The 19,897-nt window shown below is 35.5% G+C and overlaps 1 protein-coding gene across 19 annotated transcripts in view; it reads left to right on the forward strand.

The window, feature by feature from the left end:
- The window catches only part of ZRANB3 (zinc finger RANBP2-type containing 3), a 313,593-nt gene that overhangs the window by 144,479 nt on the left and 149,217 nt on the right, over positions 1–19,897 (forward strand). For 18 of the 19 annotated variants that reach the window (XR_010344621.1, XR_010344622.1, XR_010344624.1 and 15 more), the window contains 3 exons: positions 36–214; positions 4,869–5,100; positions 11,971–12,056. Coding sequence is in view for 12 of the 19 variants with exons in the window: in XM_064382815.1 (XP_064238885.1) it covers positions 36–214; positions 4,869–5,100; positions 11,971–12,056 (497 nt within the window). In the remaining 7 variants the exon portion in view is untranslated. The remainder of the gene's footprint in view (positions 1–35; positions 215–4,868; positions 5,101–11,970; positions 12,057–19,897) is intronic. The other variant, XM_064382820.1, reaches the window with a different exon arrangement.

Consider the following 19,897-nt stretch of genomic DNA (forward strand, 5'->3'; position numbering starts at 1 on the left):
ATTATTAATTGGCATTTATTTATTTTTTAACTTAGATGGGTCTAGGAAAGACAATCCAAGCAATTGCAGTTGCTTACTTCTATAAAGAGGAATGGCCTCTGTTAATAGTGGTCCCTTCATCTCTGAGGTACCCTTGGACAGAAGAAATCGAGAAATGGATCCCAGAGCTAAGTCCAGAAGAAATCAATGTTATTCAGAATAAAACTGATGTTAGGTAAGAACAATTTTTTAATCTTTAAGAAAAGTCTTCCTTGTATGTACCTGGTGTATATTCATGTTTTAGAATGCAATATCACCTATAGATCATAATTTAGAAGTAAGTGGAGTAAGTAGTGTGGATAATTTATTTTATATTTTAAAATATGAGTCATCTAAAACCCAACAGTATATTTTATTTCTAAGTTCCTTTATGATGTATTTTTAAAGTAAATGTAAAATATGTATACTTTTAAAGATATGTGTAATATATCTATTTTATAGGTACCTTAAATATATTTGAAACTATCTTAAGGTTCAAGAATAAATCTCACAACTTTTCATTGATTAACTTGAAGCTTTGTGATCTTTTATTATCAGCAACTATAGTAGATTTTGCTTTGCAATTTGTTAATTAATATGCAAGTTTTGTGCATGAACTAACTAGCTTGATTTTCCTTATTATAATTTTAATATTTTCTATGTTGAAAGTATTCGCCTTGTGTTTATTTGAAACGCTCACTCTAAAAATGTTACACTGTATTTTTTTCCTCATTTTGCTTTCTAGCTATTAGAATAAGACAATCAATTTGAATATTGATAAGTTGTTACATGGAATGTGTAGGTGATTCATTCAAATTATGTTTCTGGAGGTTTTCTGAGCCTTAAATAAAAAGCGGTACAGGTACTGAAATAAATATCCGTTAATACTTAGATTTTTTAATTTTGGTATTGTTGTACTGTATTGTATTCTCTGAAACTGTTAACATAAAAGATATATGTAAAAATAAAATTGTCTTATGAATGTGGAAGGAAAAACAAAATGTATGGAGGGCCTTTTCACTTTCAACCTTGAAATGCTGATTCAGTGGAATGTCTTTATGAGCCCAAGAAAATCTGTACACTATTTATATGGTTAAAATAGAAAAACTTCTATCTTATCCTAATCATTATAAATAAAGCTCCTCTCCAATAAAACTGCATAAAATTAAAAAGACTTACAAATTTGGAGAATGTAGATTTTTTTTTTGTGGGGGGGGTGCTATTGTAAATGGTATTCTTTTTCCTTCTTCCTTTTTTTTTTATTGTACTTTTAGGTTCTGGGGTATATGGGCAGATGATGCAGGATTATTGCATAGGTACATACATGGCAAGGTGGTTTGCTGCCTTCATCCCCCCATCAACTATATCTGGTATTTCTCCCCACATTATCCCTCCCCACCCTACCCACCCCCAACTGTCCCTCCCTTAGCCTCCCAACAACTGACCTCAGTGTGTAATGCTCCCCTCTCTGTGTCCATGTGTTCTCATTGTTCAACACCTGCCTATGAGTAAGAACATGCGGTGTTTGGTTTTCTGGTCTTGTTTCAGTTTGCTGAGAATGATGGTTTCCAGATTCATCCATGTCCCTATGAAGGACACGAACTCATCGTTTTTTATGGCTGCATAGTATTCCATGGTGTATATGTGCCACATTTTCTTTATCCAGTCTATCATTGATGGACATTTGGGTTGGTTCCAAGTCTTTGCTATTGTAAATAGTGCTGCAATAAACATACGTGTGCATGTGTCTTTATAATAGAGTTATTTATTATTCTTTGGATATATACCCAGTAATGGGATTTCTGAGTCAAATGGTATTTATATTTCTAGGTCCTTGAGGAATCGCCACAGTCTTCCACAATGGTTGCACTAATTTACACTCCCACCAACAGTGTCAAAGTGTTCCTATTTCTCCACATCCTCTCCAGCATCTGTTGTCTCCTAATTTTTTAATGAGAATGTAGAATTTTTTAAGGCCTCCATAACCATCATCTGTTAGATATACCTTAATTTATTTTATTTAATTAATTTTTTTCTTGTTTTTTTTTTTTTTTTTTTTTTTTTTTTGAGACAGAGTCTCACTCTGTCACCCAGGCTGGAGTGCAGTGGCACCATGTCAGCTCACTGCAATCTCCACCTCCTGGGTTCAAGGGATTCTCCTACCTCAACTTCCCTAATAGCTGGGATTACATGCACCACCACCTGTAATCCCAGCTACTAGAGAGGCTGAGGTAGGAGGCTGACTCTTTTTATTTTTAGTAGAGATGAGGTTTCACCATATTGGTCAGGCTGGCCTCAAACTCCTGACCCCAGGTGATCCACTCATCTCAACCTCCCCAAGTTCTGGGATTACAGGCGTGAGCCACCACACCTGGCTGATATATATCTTATTTAAATGTTTACATTTAAAAAAAAAAAAGAAAAGAATTAAGTGTTTACATTTAAATTTTCTTAAAATGACTATTCTACCTTTTTTTCTATTTTTTTTTTTTTTTTTTGAGACGCAGTCTCGCTCTCTTGCCAGGCTGGAGTGCAGTGGCACAGTCTTGGCTTACTGCAACCTCCGTCTCCCAGGTTAAAGCGATTCTTTTGCCTCAGCCTCTTGAGTAGCTGAGATTACAGATGCATGCCACGACGCCCGACTAATTTTTGTATTTTTAGTAGAGATGGGGTTTCACCATATTAGCCAGGATGGTCTCAATCTCTTGACCTTGTAATCCGCCTGCCTTGGCCTCCCAAAGTGCTGGGATTACAGGTGTGAGCCACCGCTCCCGGCCTCCATCTTTTATAGCCACTAGGGCATCTAGTTTTTATATGGTTTTGAAAATCCACTCTTCAGCCTGACCAACATGGAGGAACCCCGTCTTTACTAAAAATAAAAAATTTGTCAGGCGTGGTGGCGCATGCCCGTAATTCCAGCTACTTGGGAGGCTGAGGCAGGAGAATCGCTTGAACCCCAGAGGCAGAGGTTGCAGTGAGCCAAGATCACGCCATTGCACTCTAGCCTAGGCAACAAGAGCGAAACTCTGTCTCAAAAAAAAAAAAAAAAAAACACGCCTGGAGGGGTGGCTTACACCTGTAATCCCAGCACTTTGGGAGGCTGAGGCGGGCGGATCACGAGGTCAAGAGATCAAGACCATCCTGACCAACATGGTGAAACTGCATCTCTACTAAAAAAAAAAGGTACAAAAATTATCCAGGCATGGTGGTGCGCACTTGTAGTCCCAGCTACTCCGGAGGCTGAGGCAGAAGATTCACTTGAACCTGGAGGCAGAGGTTCCAGTGAGCCGACATTGCGCCACTGCACTCCAGCCTGGTGTCAGAGCAAGACACCATCTCAAAAAAGAAAATACACTCGTGCAGTTAAATGGTAGATAATATTTTTATTTGAATAGTATGTGGGATATGTTAGATAGGACTACAACCCCAAAGTATAAGTTTCCTGGAAGATGTTAGTTAAGGACAGAAAAATTATATAATGTCTTCTAGGTACTTAAAGAAGCAGTTTTAGGTATATACTAGTGTCTCTACCACAAATACATATACTTTCCTTCTGGCTTATATCAGTTATTCCTGGACTATTCACTAGTCAAGATATGGTAGGACAGAAGCTACAGACTGCTTGCTGCAGTGGCCTTTGAAGCCATTGTCTCCTATATGTTGCTCTCAGTATACCTAAGTTAGTAATTAATGTTAACCCTGTACTTTTCTTCTTCAGGCTCTTCTGGTGTTTGAATACAGTGAGAAAATCATAGGTCTCTGTATTAAGTAGATTTATTCAGGGCTTAATATGCAGTTGCCATAGTAGCTCTGGCTACTTAGGAGCTCTACCTTTTCTGTGAGAGGATAGAGAATTACAGAAGACTGGCTCTGTACTGTATTATTGTTTTGTTTTGTTTTTTTTTTTTTTTGTGATACAGAAAATGCAAAAGTGATATGTCTTAGTATTAATGAATTTTCTAATTATTTTATTTTACAAACTTTCTTTGGGATCATAGCACTGTGTATACAAAGATGAATAAGACATGTTCCCTGCCCTTACCAGTATCATGATGTGGTAAGGGACATAAATATGTAAATGAATCATTTAATGACAATAAGATAAAGAATATTACAGATGTATGTATTATATAGATCTAAAGATCAGGAATCATTTTAGCTTAATGGTTCTCAATATGAGGTGGTACCTGCCTCTTCTAACCCCACTTCATACTTCATCACTTCAGGTCCAGGAAACTTTTTGTTGTCACAGTGACTAGGACTCCACTGGTCTTTAATGGGGAGGACCAGGAAGCGAAGCTCTGCAGTGCACTGAACAGCCCTGTACGTCTTTTCTGCTACTTGTATTTTGAGCAGGAGGAGCTGTTCAGTGCATCGCAGAACTTCACTTAGTCCTGCTCAAAATACCAGTAGCATCTGGATTGAAAAACTCCTATTTGTGTGAAGTTTTCATTGAAGAGTCAACTAATACTTAAGTATCCATTTTATGCATGATCCTAGGTGCATAGAAGCAGATATTGTCAAAAAGTAATGTGGCTTGCTGGATGTCAAAATCTTTCAAAGATCATTTGACTAAAATTTTGGTCTTGGTTGACCAAAACTGTAAATTTTGGATCCTGGTTTATTATATTTAAGAACTGTAAAATCAAAGAGAAAAAAAATAAAAAACAAAACAAAACAAAAAGAACTGTAAAATCTTAAGAGAAATCTTAAGAATTTCAGTAGTAGTGCCATCTCCTTTTATTTTTCCTCTATTCTTCTTTCTTCTCTGTATTTTTTCCCAAGAGAGCCGTATTGTTTATAATAATGTTACTGTGATATTTTTTAAGTACATGTATTTTCTTTTCTAGGAGAATATCGACCAGTAAAGTGACAGTTCTGGGTTATGGTCTCTTAACCACAGATGCAGAGACTTTGATAGATGCACTGAATAATCAGAAGTTCAAAGTAGTTATAGTGGATGAATCACACTACATGAAATCCAGAAACGCAACTCGCAGCAAGATTTTATTGCCAGTAGTACAGAAAGCCAGACGAGCTATTCTTCTTACAGGAACACCAGCTTTAGGAAGGCCTGAAGAGGTATGACAGTCCTTATACTTTGAAGTTAAAAGAAGAGAAGGGAGGCGGATGGATATTAATGACCTGTTTTGCAATTTTTAATTTCAAATTAGATGCCTTAACTGCTAGAGGAGTACATTGGGAATTTCTAGATAGTACATATGTTTTATTATGGCTATTTTTATCTATTTACATTTAAACCTTAGCCAAGCTTGTAGGTATGTATAAAAAATAGCTTTTGCCTTTATGATAAGGCTTCCATATTTAGTACAACTTTCTAATATTCTTCACAATGTTTTCCTGAGGTTCTTCTGTGGTCTTAATCTTCATTTATCCTGTCTATTTTACATTATAAGCTTCTTAGGATTGGGATTGAATCTACCTTATTTCTTTTATACCACATTGCAGAACTTCTGTCTGTTCTTATTTCACTTAAAGATTCACATTTGGGAATGTAAAGAGAAACTAAAGCTTATGTGCAGAACTGATAAGGTGTCTGGTTAGAATGAAAGAATAAGGCAGGCATTGGATACCCCATTTAGCTTTTGCTATTCTAAGAGATGAATAGTACATGGAGTGGTTAAAGGGTTAGGAAGAAGACATGATGGAAGAAACGTGGGTAAGGTTTAGTGTTCCTTAAGGAAGCCCTGCTTACTAATGAACACTAAATCATAGGAAAAACATAGGTTGTCTTGTAGGGTTGCTGGGAGAATTAAAGGTAGTACTGCTTTGAAAGTACCTCACCATGTGCCTTGTAACACTCAACATATGGTAACCAGTATTATATTAATTTTTGAGCCAAGCCTGGGTGACAGCTATTAATTATCATTACCTGTCTAACATTATTACCTAAGCTCTGCTTTTCAATTCTGTCCTGGAAATCTTGTGAGATACATATAATAGTACATAGACAGTGATGATAAAATTCTTAATTTTACCTTTTATAGTACTTTTCACCCCTCACCTATGGTAGCCACTATTCATTGCAAGGGTAAATCCCAATTTTGTGGGTCCTGATGATTGTACAATTTGTGTTTGGGATCTTTTATTTTTTATTTATTTGTTTATTATTATTTTCTTTATAATGCAGCCCCAGCTGTTGCAATGTTTGGGACTTTTTTAAGAAAAAGAATATAAAATTACAAATTCTAAGTTAGGAGTTTTGAAATAAGGAAGTGTGAGTTCTCTAATTTTGTTTTTCTTTCTTTTTCTTTTTTTTTTCTTTTTTTGAGTCAGAGTCTCCTTCTGTTGCCCAGGCTAGAGTGCAGTGGCACAATCTCAGCTCACTGCAACCTCCAGCTGCCGGGTCCAAGCGGTTTTCCTGCTTCAACCTCCCTAGTAGCTGGGATTACAAGCGTGTGCTACCATGCCCAGCTAATTGTATTTTTAGTAGAGATGGGATTTACCATGTTGGCCAGGTTCGTCTTGAACTCCTGACCTCAGGTGATCTGCCCACCTTGGCCTCCCAAAGTGCTGGGATTGCAAATGTGAGCCACTGAGCTCGGCCTTGTTTTTCTTTATTTTTTTTTTTAATTATTTATTTATTTATTTACTTTTATTGTACTTTAGCCTCTGGGGTACATGTGCAGATCATACAGGATTGTTGCATAGGTATATACATGGCAAGGTGATTTGCTGCCTCCATCCCCCCATCACCTATATCTGGCATTTCTCCTCGTGTTATCTTTCCCCAGCCTACCCAACCCCAACAGACACCAGTGTGTCATGTTCCTCTCCCTGTGCTCATGTGTTCTCATTGTTCAATACCTGCCTCTGAGCAAGAACATGAAGTATTTGGTTTTCTGTTCTTATGTCAATTTGCTGAGAATAATGGTTTCCAGATTCATCTATGTTCCTGCAAAGGACACGAACTCATCATTTTTATGGCTGCATAGTATTCCATGGTGTATATGTGCCACATTTTCTTTGTCCAGTCTCTCATTGATGGGCATTTGGGTTGGTTCCAGGTCTTTGCTATGGTGAACAGTACCACAGTGAGCATACGTATGCATGTGTCTTTATAATAGAATGATTTATAATCCTTTGGGTATATACCCAGTAATTGGATTGCTGGGTCAAATGGAATTTCTATTTCTAAATCCTTGAAGAATCGCCACACTGTCTTCCACAATGGTTGAACTAATTTACACTCCCACTAACAATGTAAAAGCGTTCCTTTTTCTCCACATCCTCTCCAGCATCTGTTGTCTCATGATTTTTTAATGATCATCATTCCAACTGGAGTGAGATGGTATCTCAATGTGGTTTTGGTTTTTCTTTTTCAAGATTAGTTTGGATAATTATGAGTCCCTTATATTTCTAGATGAATTTTTTGATCAGCTTGTTAATTTTTGCAAAGAATCATGCTCAAATTTTTGTATGTATTGTGTTGAATCAATAGATTGCTTTGGGGACTATTGTCATCTTAACAGTATTAAGTCTTCCAATCCATGAACATGAGATATCTTTCTGTTTTTTTAGGTCTTTAATTTTTTTCCAGTGATACTTGATAGTTTTCACAGTATAAGTATTATGCTTTTTTTTTATTAAATTCATTCCTCAGTATTTTGTTTATTTTTTGATGCTTTTGTAAGTGGAATTTTCTTAATTTCATTTTACATTGTTTATTGCTAACTATAGAAATACAGTTGGTTTTTGTGCATTTATTATGTATCTTGCAAACTTGCTGAACACATTATTAGCTTTAATACTATTTTAGTGAATTCCTTAGGATTTTCTGTATGCGAGATCATGTCACCTGCAGATAGAAACAATTTTACTTCTTCCTTTTTACTCTTGATGACTTTTATTTTGTTTTTTTGTTTGTGTTTTGAAATGGAGTCTCGCTCTGTCGCCCAGGCTGGGGTGCAATGGCAAGATCTTGACTTACTGCAACCTCTGCCTCCCTGGTTCAAGTGATTCTCCTGACTCAGCCTTCCAGTAGCTGGGATTACAGATGCGCACTACCACACCCAGCTAATTTTTGTACTTTTAGTAGAGACGAGGTTCCACCATATTGGCCAAGCTAGTCTCGAAGTCCTGACCTCATGATCCACCCACCTCGGCCTCCCAAAGTGTTGGGATTACAGGCGTGAGCCACCGCGCCCGGCCTTATTTTGTTTTCTTACCTATTTGCCCTAGAACCATAGTGCCATGTTGAATTGGAATGGCAAGAATGGGCATCCTTTTTTTGTTCTTCATCTTAGTGGGAAAGCATTCAGCCTTTCACCTTTAAATATAATGCTACTTGTGGGGTTTTCCTATATTTTCTTTATCAGATTGAGGAAGTTCCTTTCTATTTTTGGTTTATTGATTGCTTAATCATGAAGAGATGTGGAATTTCATCCCATGCTTTTTCTGCATCTAGGGGGATATTCATGTGTTTTTTTGTCCTTTATTTGGTTGATACAGTATATTACATTAATTGATTTTGGAATGTTAAAATAACCCTGCATTTCTACAGTAAGTCTCACTTGGTCATGGTATATAATCTTTTATACATGTTGCTTACTGGATTTAGTTTGCTAATTAATATTATGTTGATGATTATTATTTCTATATTCATAAGAGATATTGGCCTGTGGTTTTCTTTTCTCATGATGTATTTGTCTGGTTTGGGTATCAAGTTAAGACTGGCCTCATATAATGACTTGGAAAGTGTTCCTTTCTTTGGAAGAATCTGTGAAACATTAACGTTACTTTAAAAAAAAAAGTTTGCTAGAATTCAGTGGTGAAGCTATGTTGGCCTGGGCTTTTCTTTGTGGGTAGTTTTTTGATTACGGTAGTCTCCCCTTATCCACAGTTTCACTTTCCGTGGTTTCAGTTACCCTGGTCAACTATAGTCTAAAAATAGCTGAGTATAGTATGATAAGGTATTTTGAGAGAGAGAGAGAGAGAGAGACCACATGCATATGACTTTTGTTACAATATATTTTTATGATAGTTGTATTTTATTATCCATTGTTATTAATATCTTTCTGTGCCTAATTTGTAAATTAAATTAAACTTCATAATAGGTATGTATGTACAGTATAAGAAAAAGCATAGTATATATAGGGTTAGGTACTATCTGTGGTTTCAGGCACCCACTGGAGGTCTTTGGTACATGTCCCCTTTGGATAAGGGGGTATTACTCTACTAATTCAATCTCTTCACTGAGTACATATCTATTCAAATTGTTTTTGTTTTTTTTGAGTCAGTTTTAGTACTTTGTGTCTTTCTAGGAATTTGGTCATTTCATCTGAGTTATCTAATTTATTGGCAAACAGCTGTTCATAGTATTCCCTTATTATTATTTGTGTTTCTGTGAAGTGGTTGTATTGTCCCCTCTTTCATTCCTGATTTGAGTAATTTGAGTCTTTGAGTCTTCTATCTTATTTTCTTGGTTCGTCTAGCTAAAGTTTTATCAATAATGTTGATTTTTCCAAGAACCAATTTTTGGTTTCATTGATTTACTCTATTGTTTTTGTTTTCTATTTCATTTATTTCCATTCTAATCTTTCTTTTTTTGAGATGGAATCTTGCTCTGTCACCCAGGCTGGAGTGCAGTGTCATGATCTTGGCTCACAGTAATCTCCACCTCCCAGGTTCAAGCAATTCTCCTGCCACAGCCTCCCCAGTAGCTGGGATTACAGGCATGTGCCACCATGCTCATCACATTTTTGTATTTTTGGTAGAGACAGGATTTCACCATGTTGGCCAGGTTGGTCTGGAACTCCTGGCCTCAAGTGATTTGCCCATCTTGGCCTCCCAAAGTGCTGGGATTACAGGTTTGAGCCACTGCTGCTGGCCTATTTCCACTCTAATCTTCATTGTGACCTTCTATTTGCTGTGGGTTGTTTGGTCTTCCTTTTTCAGTGTGTTAAGTTGGAAAATTAGGTTATTGATTTGAGTTCTTCTTGTTTAACATAGGAATATGCACATTAATTTCCTTCTAAGCACTATTTTTGCTGCAACTCGTGTTTTGGTACGTTGTGTTCTCAATTTTCCTTATCTCAAAGTGCTTTCTAATTTCCTCTGTGATTTCTTCTTTGGCCCATTGGTTATTTCTGAATGTTGCCATATTAAATGGATATAAAACACTGAAGTCACTTTAGAAAAATGTAAGTTATTTAAAACGTTACTGTATGACCCAACAATTTCATTCTTAGATATATACCCAAGAGAACAAATTCTCACCAAAAATTACATACTCATGTGCAGGGTTACATAGTAGCATTATTCATGATATTTCAAAAAGTGGAAACAAGTAAAATGTTCATCAGTTGATGAATATATAAACAAATATGATATAGTCATACAATGGAATATTATTTGGCCATAAAGAGGAATGAAATACTATACATGCTACAACATGAATTAACTTTCAAAACGCTATTCTAGGTGAAATAATCCAGATACAAAAGGCTACATAGTGTATGAGTCTATTTATATGAAATGCCCAGAATAGGCAAATTCATAGAGACAGAAAGTGGATTAGTAGTTGGCCAGGATCAGGAGAAAGGAGAACTAGTAGTGACTACTAATGGGTATGGAGCTTTTTTGGGGGATGATAAAAATATCACAGAATTAGATAGTAATGAATCGTGCACAACTATGTGAATCTGGGTATGGAGCTGTTCTGGGGGGTGATTAAAATATTACAGAATTAGATAATGATGTTTGGTGCACAACTACGTGAATCTATTGAAAGCCACTGAATTCTGTTTTTTAAAAGTTTGGTATATGAATTCTATATCACAATAAAACTGTTGGTTTTTAAAAGTATATTAAAATAACAATGAGACAGTACTGTGTGCAGCCTACCAGAGTTGTAAAAAATGAGAAGATTTCATTATACTATTGATGGGAGTGTAAATTGGGACAATCTTCTTACTGGGCAACATGGTAACATTATCAAACTTTTAAAAAGCATATACCTTAAAAATCAACTATTCCATTTCTAAATATATGTCCTACATCACCTCTAATAGAAATACAAATGGATGGATGGATAGATAGATGATTAATAGATATAGATATAAATATATATACTACACCCATATATTCACATATGTATATACACACAATTATATGAAGTTATTAATATTACTAACTGCCTAAAAGCTAGAAATAGCCTATATGTCCAATATCCAGAGTCTGTTTAAATATGTTACAGTACATCTACATAATAATAATGGGTAGCTATTTAGTTTTTAAATAGTGCATTATTATTATATTGCTTGTATACGTATTTAAAACTAAAAATAGATACATCTGTACTTTAAAAGTGTCTGAGACATGTGTTATGGGACAAAATTCTAGTTGTGTGACAATATGTATTATTCTGCAGTTTGCTTTCTTCATCTAGTAGATATGTGTATAAAAGCATAAACATATGCTTATATCAGCATAGAAAAATGTATAAATGGGCCAGGCTTACGCCTGTAATTGCAGCCCTTTGGGAGGTCAAGGTGGGCGCATCATGAGTTCAGGAGTTTGAGACCAGCCTGACCAACACAGTGAAATCCTGTCTTCTACTAAAAATACAAAAATTAGCCGGGCATGGTGTCGCATGCCTATAGTCCCAGCTACTTGGGAGGCTGAGGCAGGAGAATCACTTGAACCTGGGAGGCGGAGATTGCAGTGAGCCGAGATCACACTGCATTCTAGTGTGGCATCAGAGCAAGGCTCCATCTCAAAAAAAAAAAAAAAAGAAAAAGAAAAATATGTAAATGTATATTTATAAAACAGACAATAGTTATCCCTGATGAACAGAAGGGAGGGGACTTGAGGAATAAAGAGCTGGATTTTCTTTTATACTTCCTACTATTTTATTAAATGGTTTTATCATTGTAATAATAATTTACTTGAAAATATTACAACATATTAAAAACACTTCTCTTATTATAGCTTTTCATGCAGATTGAAGCTCTCTTTCCACAAAAATTTGGAAGATGGACCGACTATGCAAAAAGATATTGTAATGCACACATCAGGTAAGACAAACTATTTTCCATAAACTTTTTCCTCACATATTAACTGTGAACATTGCTTTATTAGTCATTCTTTATCCCAGTGTTTTACAATTAGTGGTAGCTATGAAATAATTGGTGGATTATTATACATATAGGTGGATGACCTATATGTAAAATAAACAAAAGTAATAGATGATGGCAAGGTTTGCCTTTATTCTTATTTTTTACTTTCTACTTTTTATTGTTGAAATTATTTATTTTTATTGGCTAGATTTACATGTACGTTATACAAAAGTAAAAAGTAAGGTGTTTCTTCTACTCTTGTCTCTCAGCAAACCATTTCCCTTCCCATGCAACCAGTGTTGGCACTTTCTTTTGTATCCTTTTGAAAATACCCTTTGGGTGAACAAGGATGTATTATATGTATATAATATTTCATTTTATTTCAACATATATAGCACAATTTGTGCATTATTCTGCAGTTTGCTTTCTTCATCTAGTATATATTGTAGATCTTTCTGTATCAGTTAAGAGCTTTGATACTCATTTTATTTTATTTTCTCTTATTTTTTTTGAGACAGTCTTGCTCCGTTGCTCAGGCTGAATGGAGTGCGGTGGCTCAATCTTAGCTCACTGCAACCTCTGCCTCCTGTATTCAAGCAATCTTCCCGCCTCAGCCTCCCGAGTAGCTGGGATTACAGGCATGTACCACCATACCCGGCTAATTTTTGTTATTTTTACTGGAGACGAGATTTCACCATGTTGGCCAGGCTGGTCTCGAGCTCCTGACCTCAGGTGATCCACCCGCCTCAGCCTCCCAAAGTGCTGGGATTACAGGCATGAGCCACCACTCCCAATCTGATACTCATTTTAAATGCTGCATGTATTCTACCATTTAGAATTTATTTATGCAATCCACTCTTAGTGGACATTTGTAATATATAGCTATGCATGCAATGCAGCAATGAGTATCCTTGCACATGTAGAGAAGTAGTATTTTATAGTTGTCAAGAGCATGGAAATTTAGAACTAGACCACCTGTGATTTATTTTCTACCTACCACTTACCAAATGCTTCATTTTAGAAAAGTAACTATCTCCCCATACCTCAGTTTCTTCAGCTCAAAAAAATGGCAAATTATTTTGCCTGCCTTGGAGAGTTATTATGAGATGTATATTAACTAATATTTATAAAATGCTTGAACAGTAACCATACATAGGGAGTACTCAATAATTGTTAGCTATTTTAGTATTTCATGCCATATGCATAGGGGAAAAAAATCTAAGATAAAGTTACAGAAGTGACATTGCTAATTTAAAGGGCATGTGCATTTTTATATTAGATTTTTCCAAATGATGCTCCACAGAAAGTATAGCTTTTTATATTCCCACCAGCTGTGTGTCAGATTGTTTCTTTTTCCATACCTTTCCAACATTGTGAAATATAACTTATTTCATTCTTGCCAATGTGAACTGATAGTAGCTTTAATTCACATTTGCCCATTATGTCATTAAATGCATTTGAGCATTTTTTTCACACATATGAGTTGTTTGTACTTTTTTTCTGTCAGTTGTCTATGTGTGCTGTTTGCCTTTCTGTCTACTAAATGTATTGACTTTTTTCTTGGTATATTGAAAACCTTTATATATTACAAAAATAATCTCTTTGTATGTGATATGAGTCTCTCATTTTTTTTTTCCCAATGCATTCTTTTTTATAATTTCTTTAAATAAAGCCACACGGTCATGGTTTTCTGATGCTTTTTAAAGGGCTCCAGAGTACAAAGGTAGAAAGACTTATTCTAAATTGTTTCTATGAAGTCAGTCTAACACTGATACCAAAATCAGACAAGATAGCACAAAAAATGAAAGCAAGAGACTATAAATGCAGAAATCCTCAATATTAATAGATTAATGGAATCTAGAAACTCATTAAAACCCTAAGGTATTGATTATATGCAAATGGTATTCACATTAAGAATTCAAGGAATGTTTAATATTAAAAAATACATCAATGTAATTTGCCGTATTAATAATGACGAAGAGAAACTGCATCATCTCTATAGGTACTGGGAAGTCCTTAGGTAAAATATAGCATTTATCACTCCCCCACTTTTTTTTTTGAGATGGAGTCTCACTATGTTGCCCCGGCTGGAGTGTAGTGGCACAAACACGGCTCACTGCAACCTCTGCCTCCTGGGTTCAAGCAGCTCTACTGCCTCAGCCTCAGAGTAGCTGGTACCACAGGTGTGCACCACCATGCCCTGCTAATATATGTGTGTGTGTGTGTGTGTGTGTGTGTGTGTGTGTGTGTTTAGTATAGATAGGGTTTCACCATATTGACCAGGCTGGTCTCGAACTTCTGACTTCAGATGATCCACCTGCCTCGGCTGCCCAAAGTGCTGGGATTACAGCCATGAGCCACCACGCCTGGCCAACGTTTACCCTTGATTACAGTTTTTAATAAATTTAAGGTATGTATGTGTATGTGTGGTTTTACATATGTATGGTTATATATGTTTATGTGTGTCTTTCAATTCCAAAACAATTATCACAGCTTACCTTTACTCTGGAGGACTGATCAATTCAGTTACTCAAAAGAAAAATAAGGATATGAGGCTAATTTCATCAGGAAAAAAATTTTTTTAATTAAAAGAAAAAAAAAAAAGGGTAGGCACAGTGACTCACACTTATAATCCCAGCACTTCGTGAGCCTGAGATAGGAGGGTCACTTGAGCCTAGGAGTTTGATACCAGCCTGGTAAACATAGTGAGACCCCATCTCTATTAAAAGTGATAAAAGTTTTCAAGAAAAACAAAATTATCATTTTCTACAGCTGATGTTATTTATTTGGAAGACTGAGAATCAGCTGAAAAGTGTTCAAAACAAAATAGAATAGATTAAAATAGCCTAGCACAAAGTTAATATTAAAAAGTCAGTTGTCTTTCTCTACATAAATAATAAATAGTTCTAAAATACAATGAAAATAAAAGATAGTAGAAAACTCAAGAATATTTGTGAAGGACATTTAAAAAGATAAATAAAAAGACATGCTCCTATTTGATGAAGAGACTTGATATTATAAAGATTTTACTTTTTTTCTGAATTTATTCATAGATATAGTATATTCAATAAAAGACAATTTTTCTTGTAGATCCAGAAAATTGATTCTAAACATTATTTGAAAAAATAAGTAACAATTGTGAAGAAGGTTATGAAAAACTAGAGTATTAACAAAAGGATGCTGGGCACAGTGGCTCACGCCTGTAATCCTAGCACTTTGGGAGGCCGAGGTAAGTGGATCACGTGAGGTCAGGAGTTTGAGACCAGCCTGGCCAACATGGTAAAACCCCCTCTCTACTAAAAATACAAAAATTAGCTGGACGTGGTGTCGGGCACCTGTAATCCCAGCTACTTGGGAGGCTGAGGCAAGAGAATCACTTGAACCCAGGAGACAGAGGTTACAGTGAGCTGAAATTGCGCCATTGCACTCTAGGCTGGGCAACAAGAGCAAGATTCTGTCTTTAAAAACAGGGGGTGCGGGTAAGGATTTCTTTCCCCTGTTTTTACACAAAAATTAATTTCAGATGAATAAAATATTTAAAGATTATTAAATAAAACCCTAAGTAAAACATAGAGGAATTCTTTTATAACTTTGTTGTAGGGAAGTCATTAGAAAGAATATATTTGATTGCATAAGAATTTGAAAGTTGTCATCCTTCTAGAAAATATATCTAAAGTAAAAAGAAATTTCTAATTAAGGAAAAATTATTTATGTGTTGCAAATTAAAGAGAAGGCTAATTTCAATGACTGAGAAAAATGTGCAAAAAATGTTAACAAATAATTGATAGTAAAGGAAATACAAATAGGTTTTAACTATATAAATCTAATTGATAAGAGAAATTCAAATTTAAACTACAATAAGACAGATTTTTACCTATTATAGTTATAAAAATTATTTAACAAAACAGTATATCGATGAGCATATAAAGAAACAGGAACTGTCTTACATTACTGAAAGAAATGTAATGACTATACCATCTACTTTAGGGTTTTTTTGAGTCTTCTTGCTTTGTTACCCAGGTTGGAGTGCAGTGGCACGATCATGGCTCACTGCAGCCTTAACTGCCGTGGCTCAAGTGACTCTCCCACCTCAGTCTCTCTAGTAGCTGTTAAAATGGGCATGCACCACTGTGTCTGGCTAATTTTTTGGTTTTATTTTTTTAAAAATGGTTTCTTGCTCTGTCACTCAGGCTGGAGTGCAGTGGCGCGATCTCAGCTCACTGCAACGTCTGCCTCCCAGGTTCAATAGATTCTCCCACCTCAGCCTCCCAAGTAGCTGGGATTATAGGCATGTGTCACCATTTCTGGCTAATTTTTGTATTTTTAGTAGAGACGAGTTTCACCATATTGGGAAACTGGTCTTGAACTCCTGACCTCAGGTGATCCGCCTGCCTTGGCCTCCCAAAGTGCTGGGATTACAGGCGTGAGCCACCACACGTGACGATTTTTTAAAATTTTTTGTAAAGATAGGGTCTCACTATGTTGCACAGGCTTGTCTGGAACTCTGGGCTCAGGCAATCCTCCACCTCAGCCTCCTTAAGTTCTGGGATTACAGGCATGAGCCACCATGCCTGGCCTATACCATCTATTGAAAGAAATTTCACTATACCTAACAAATATTTAAAAGCCTGTACACTTAACTTAGCAATTAAAATTTAAGTTTATCCTGCACTTGTTCGTATATACTATTTTATGTAATTGTTCATGTATGTTCTTATCATGTGTTCACATATTTATCAAATACACAACATACAGATATACACATACACACATATGCACATGTATGCAAATTTTAAATTGCATGTTTAGTAAATAATACATGATTGGATAACAACCAGCTATAGGAAACTTACTGTAAATTATTGTACATCCATACAATGGAATACTGTGTAATCTTGATGCAACTCATTTTCAAGATATAGTGTTGAAAGAAAAGGAAATTGCAGAAAATTTTATTATCTTTTGTATTTTTTAAAAATGTGTCTGTAAAAAGCACACACACACACACACACACACGGATTTTCCATAGATATCTTGAAATTGTCAGCATGGTAGCCTCTGATGGCCCTGACCCAACTGACAGTCTCTGAGACTTCTCTGTGGAAGCCACTGTGCACTGTGGAGTCCACTTTCCATGCTGTTAGTTCAACTGTTCAGCATAGTGTGATTACCCAGCTGGCTGGAGATTTGTAACAGGAGACCACTTTACAGTGGCATATAATCATTTTGATAGGGAACTTGACCTACATTGTCTTCTCCATTGGAGTTAGTTACTAGCTACAAGCTCTTTGAGGGTGGAACACTTATTTTTTCTGGTGTTCTATTCCCAATGGCTAACACAGCACCTGGCACATGATATCCAATGTTTTTTGAATCATTGAATACTAGATCTGGGTTTTTTTTTTATGCTAGATCCATGTAACTTCTTGATATGAATAACATCATTCATCTGCTAAATCCACAGATGTTGTCAAATTAATGGCGTTACTCACATATAACTTCATATTGCTCTGAAAATTGACACAGTATTAAAAAATAAGCAGCACAATCATCTTGGAGAAGGACTTCTTATACTTTAGATTTGGAGCTTCTGGAATTAAAGGGCCAAACTAAGTGATCTGGATAATCTTTCCCAGCTCAAAGTTTGGTTTCTTGATACTGACTTTAAAAATCATGAGCAAAACTGGGATTCTTCCTATAATAAATGAATACTAATAGGAGTTCTTATATAACTGAAACTGTTAAATTTATTTTACTACTACTGTATAAAAGAAAATATAGAAAAACTAGTATCATTTGGCTACTTTCTATTAAGAACTTTAAGTTAATATACTTTTGTGACTTGGGCTGAGAGAGTTCTGTGACACAAAGTTCTTAGTTATTTTTCTGGTAAGTGGGGCTATAATTAATTTGCTAATATCAGTTTTGATTAAACTATAAATTGATTTAGATGCTAGTTTGACCAAAGTAATAACTCTTTAGTGATTTTTTAATAACTCTAAGTGATTTTTTTTAACAATGCATGGAAATTATTGTAATAATTTTGCTACAGTACCACAGATTAATATCCCTTCCCTCTACTAGGAAATCAACAGTAGCAAATGTGGTAAACACTGTTAGTTGCCTACCCCATCTTTCTTCCAAACAGATTCCTGATTTACTTTAGGTATATATATATACATACGTATAGGACTCTGGGGAAGTTGACTTTGTGTCCGATATCACAGGTAGATTCCGGTCATTCTAAGCCAGTTAGCACATGGTATTCTTCAGACAACTATTATTGGTCTGGGGTTGGTCATGTGCCAAGCATGCTGAAGAAAAGGGCTTATTTCAAGGATGGACAAGATAAGCATCTTAAGCTGAATATGAACAAAGAAGCATGTTGTACTACCTGTTGCTGGTAGCTGTCTTCTGACCATGTTGGGTATTGGGTTTAGATGAGCAAGCTTTTTAATGGCACAGTGAAGAGGTGCAAGGAATCCAGGAGTTGACCAATCCAGGAGCCTTTCTTTTATTCATGTTGTAAAACATTTCTTTTTTTATTAAGCAGTTTTAATTCAGAGTTTCAGTTCCTTATAGACAAAAATCATGGTTCCTGGTACATCATTCCTAAATATTCACTTTGTTCCTATTATAGGTCTGTTTGGCATGATGCCAGGTTTTGTTGGGAAGCCCTTAATCATAATTCTTGCAGACTGTCAATGCCAAAAGTTTACCCACATAAGACAAACATACTTAAACGTATTTATCTTTTGGAGATTGGAAAAACTTAAGTGATGAATAAGCACTTCTTTTTTTGTTTCCTAACTAGGACCTGTCATATGACAAAGAAGCATATACCTGTCTCTTTTTTAATTAATGCCTACACTGTTTCACAAAAAAATTCATCTTCTTGAAATGCTTTATAATTGTGGAAGACATATTCTGTTTTCTGGAGAAAGCCATTTCAAGGTTAAGATCATGCTTCTCAAAAGGCATATTCTTTCAGGTTCCATTTCAGAAGTTTTATGCAATTCCTTTACTTCTTTACCTTGAAAGCACTATGGTGCCATAGACTCTAATTCAGTTCAAGTCACTTCCTGGCATTTTAAGTTAGTCTGTGGAATGCTATATATTTTTCCATAATGTTTTGATTCTGTGAAGGTGTCATTTTCACACTATAATTTTGCAGAATGCAAATTTTGGTTAGTTATTCAGTTCTAGACCCATATTTTATATTTGAAATGTCATGACTGTATTCAAAGTAAGTTAAATGAAGCTTGAGCAAAAGTGTAACTTTGCTTTTATAAAGTATTTTAAATACCTAAGTAATGACAAACAGAAATGTATTAATACAAATGTAGTTCAGAGATGAGAAGTCAGTATAGGTAACCAACTACCCGGTTTGAATTGACAGACAGCAGAAATATTACTCAACCAGAAAAACTCTTATCTAAAATGCCTTACATCATTCACTTTACAGGATTATATTTAGAGGAACTATAAATGCAAATATGATTTGGAGAAGGCAACATATTCAGTTGTCAACCATTAGCACATTGAATGATCAATTGTTAAAACTAAAATATTTTGGAGATTACCCAGTTCCCCTCTGTCATTTTATAAGCACTTGGGAAGTTTAAATGGCTTGCTCTATCTCACTTTCTTTTATGGGTTTTTTTTTTTTTTCCTGGAAGTAATAAAGACTTAGGGAATGGCAATTTTAATAAATATTCTTTTACATAGAAAACAAGGACATATAGATAACCCATCCAAGCATCCTGTTATCAGCAGCTATCTTCAAAAAGTATGCTGTG

Source organism: Aotus nancymaae, unplaced genomic scaffold (genome assembly GCF_030222135.1).
Source record: "Aotus nancymaae isolate 86718 unplaced genomic scaffold, 86718_ANA_hifiasm-v0.15.2.pri h1tg000029l, whole genome shotgun sequence".
NCBI classification, from domain to species: Eukaryota; Metazoa; Chordata; class Mammalia; order Primates; family Aotidae; genus Aotus; species Aotus nancymaae.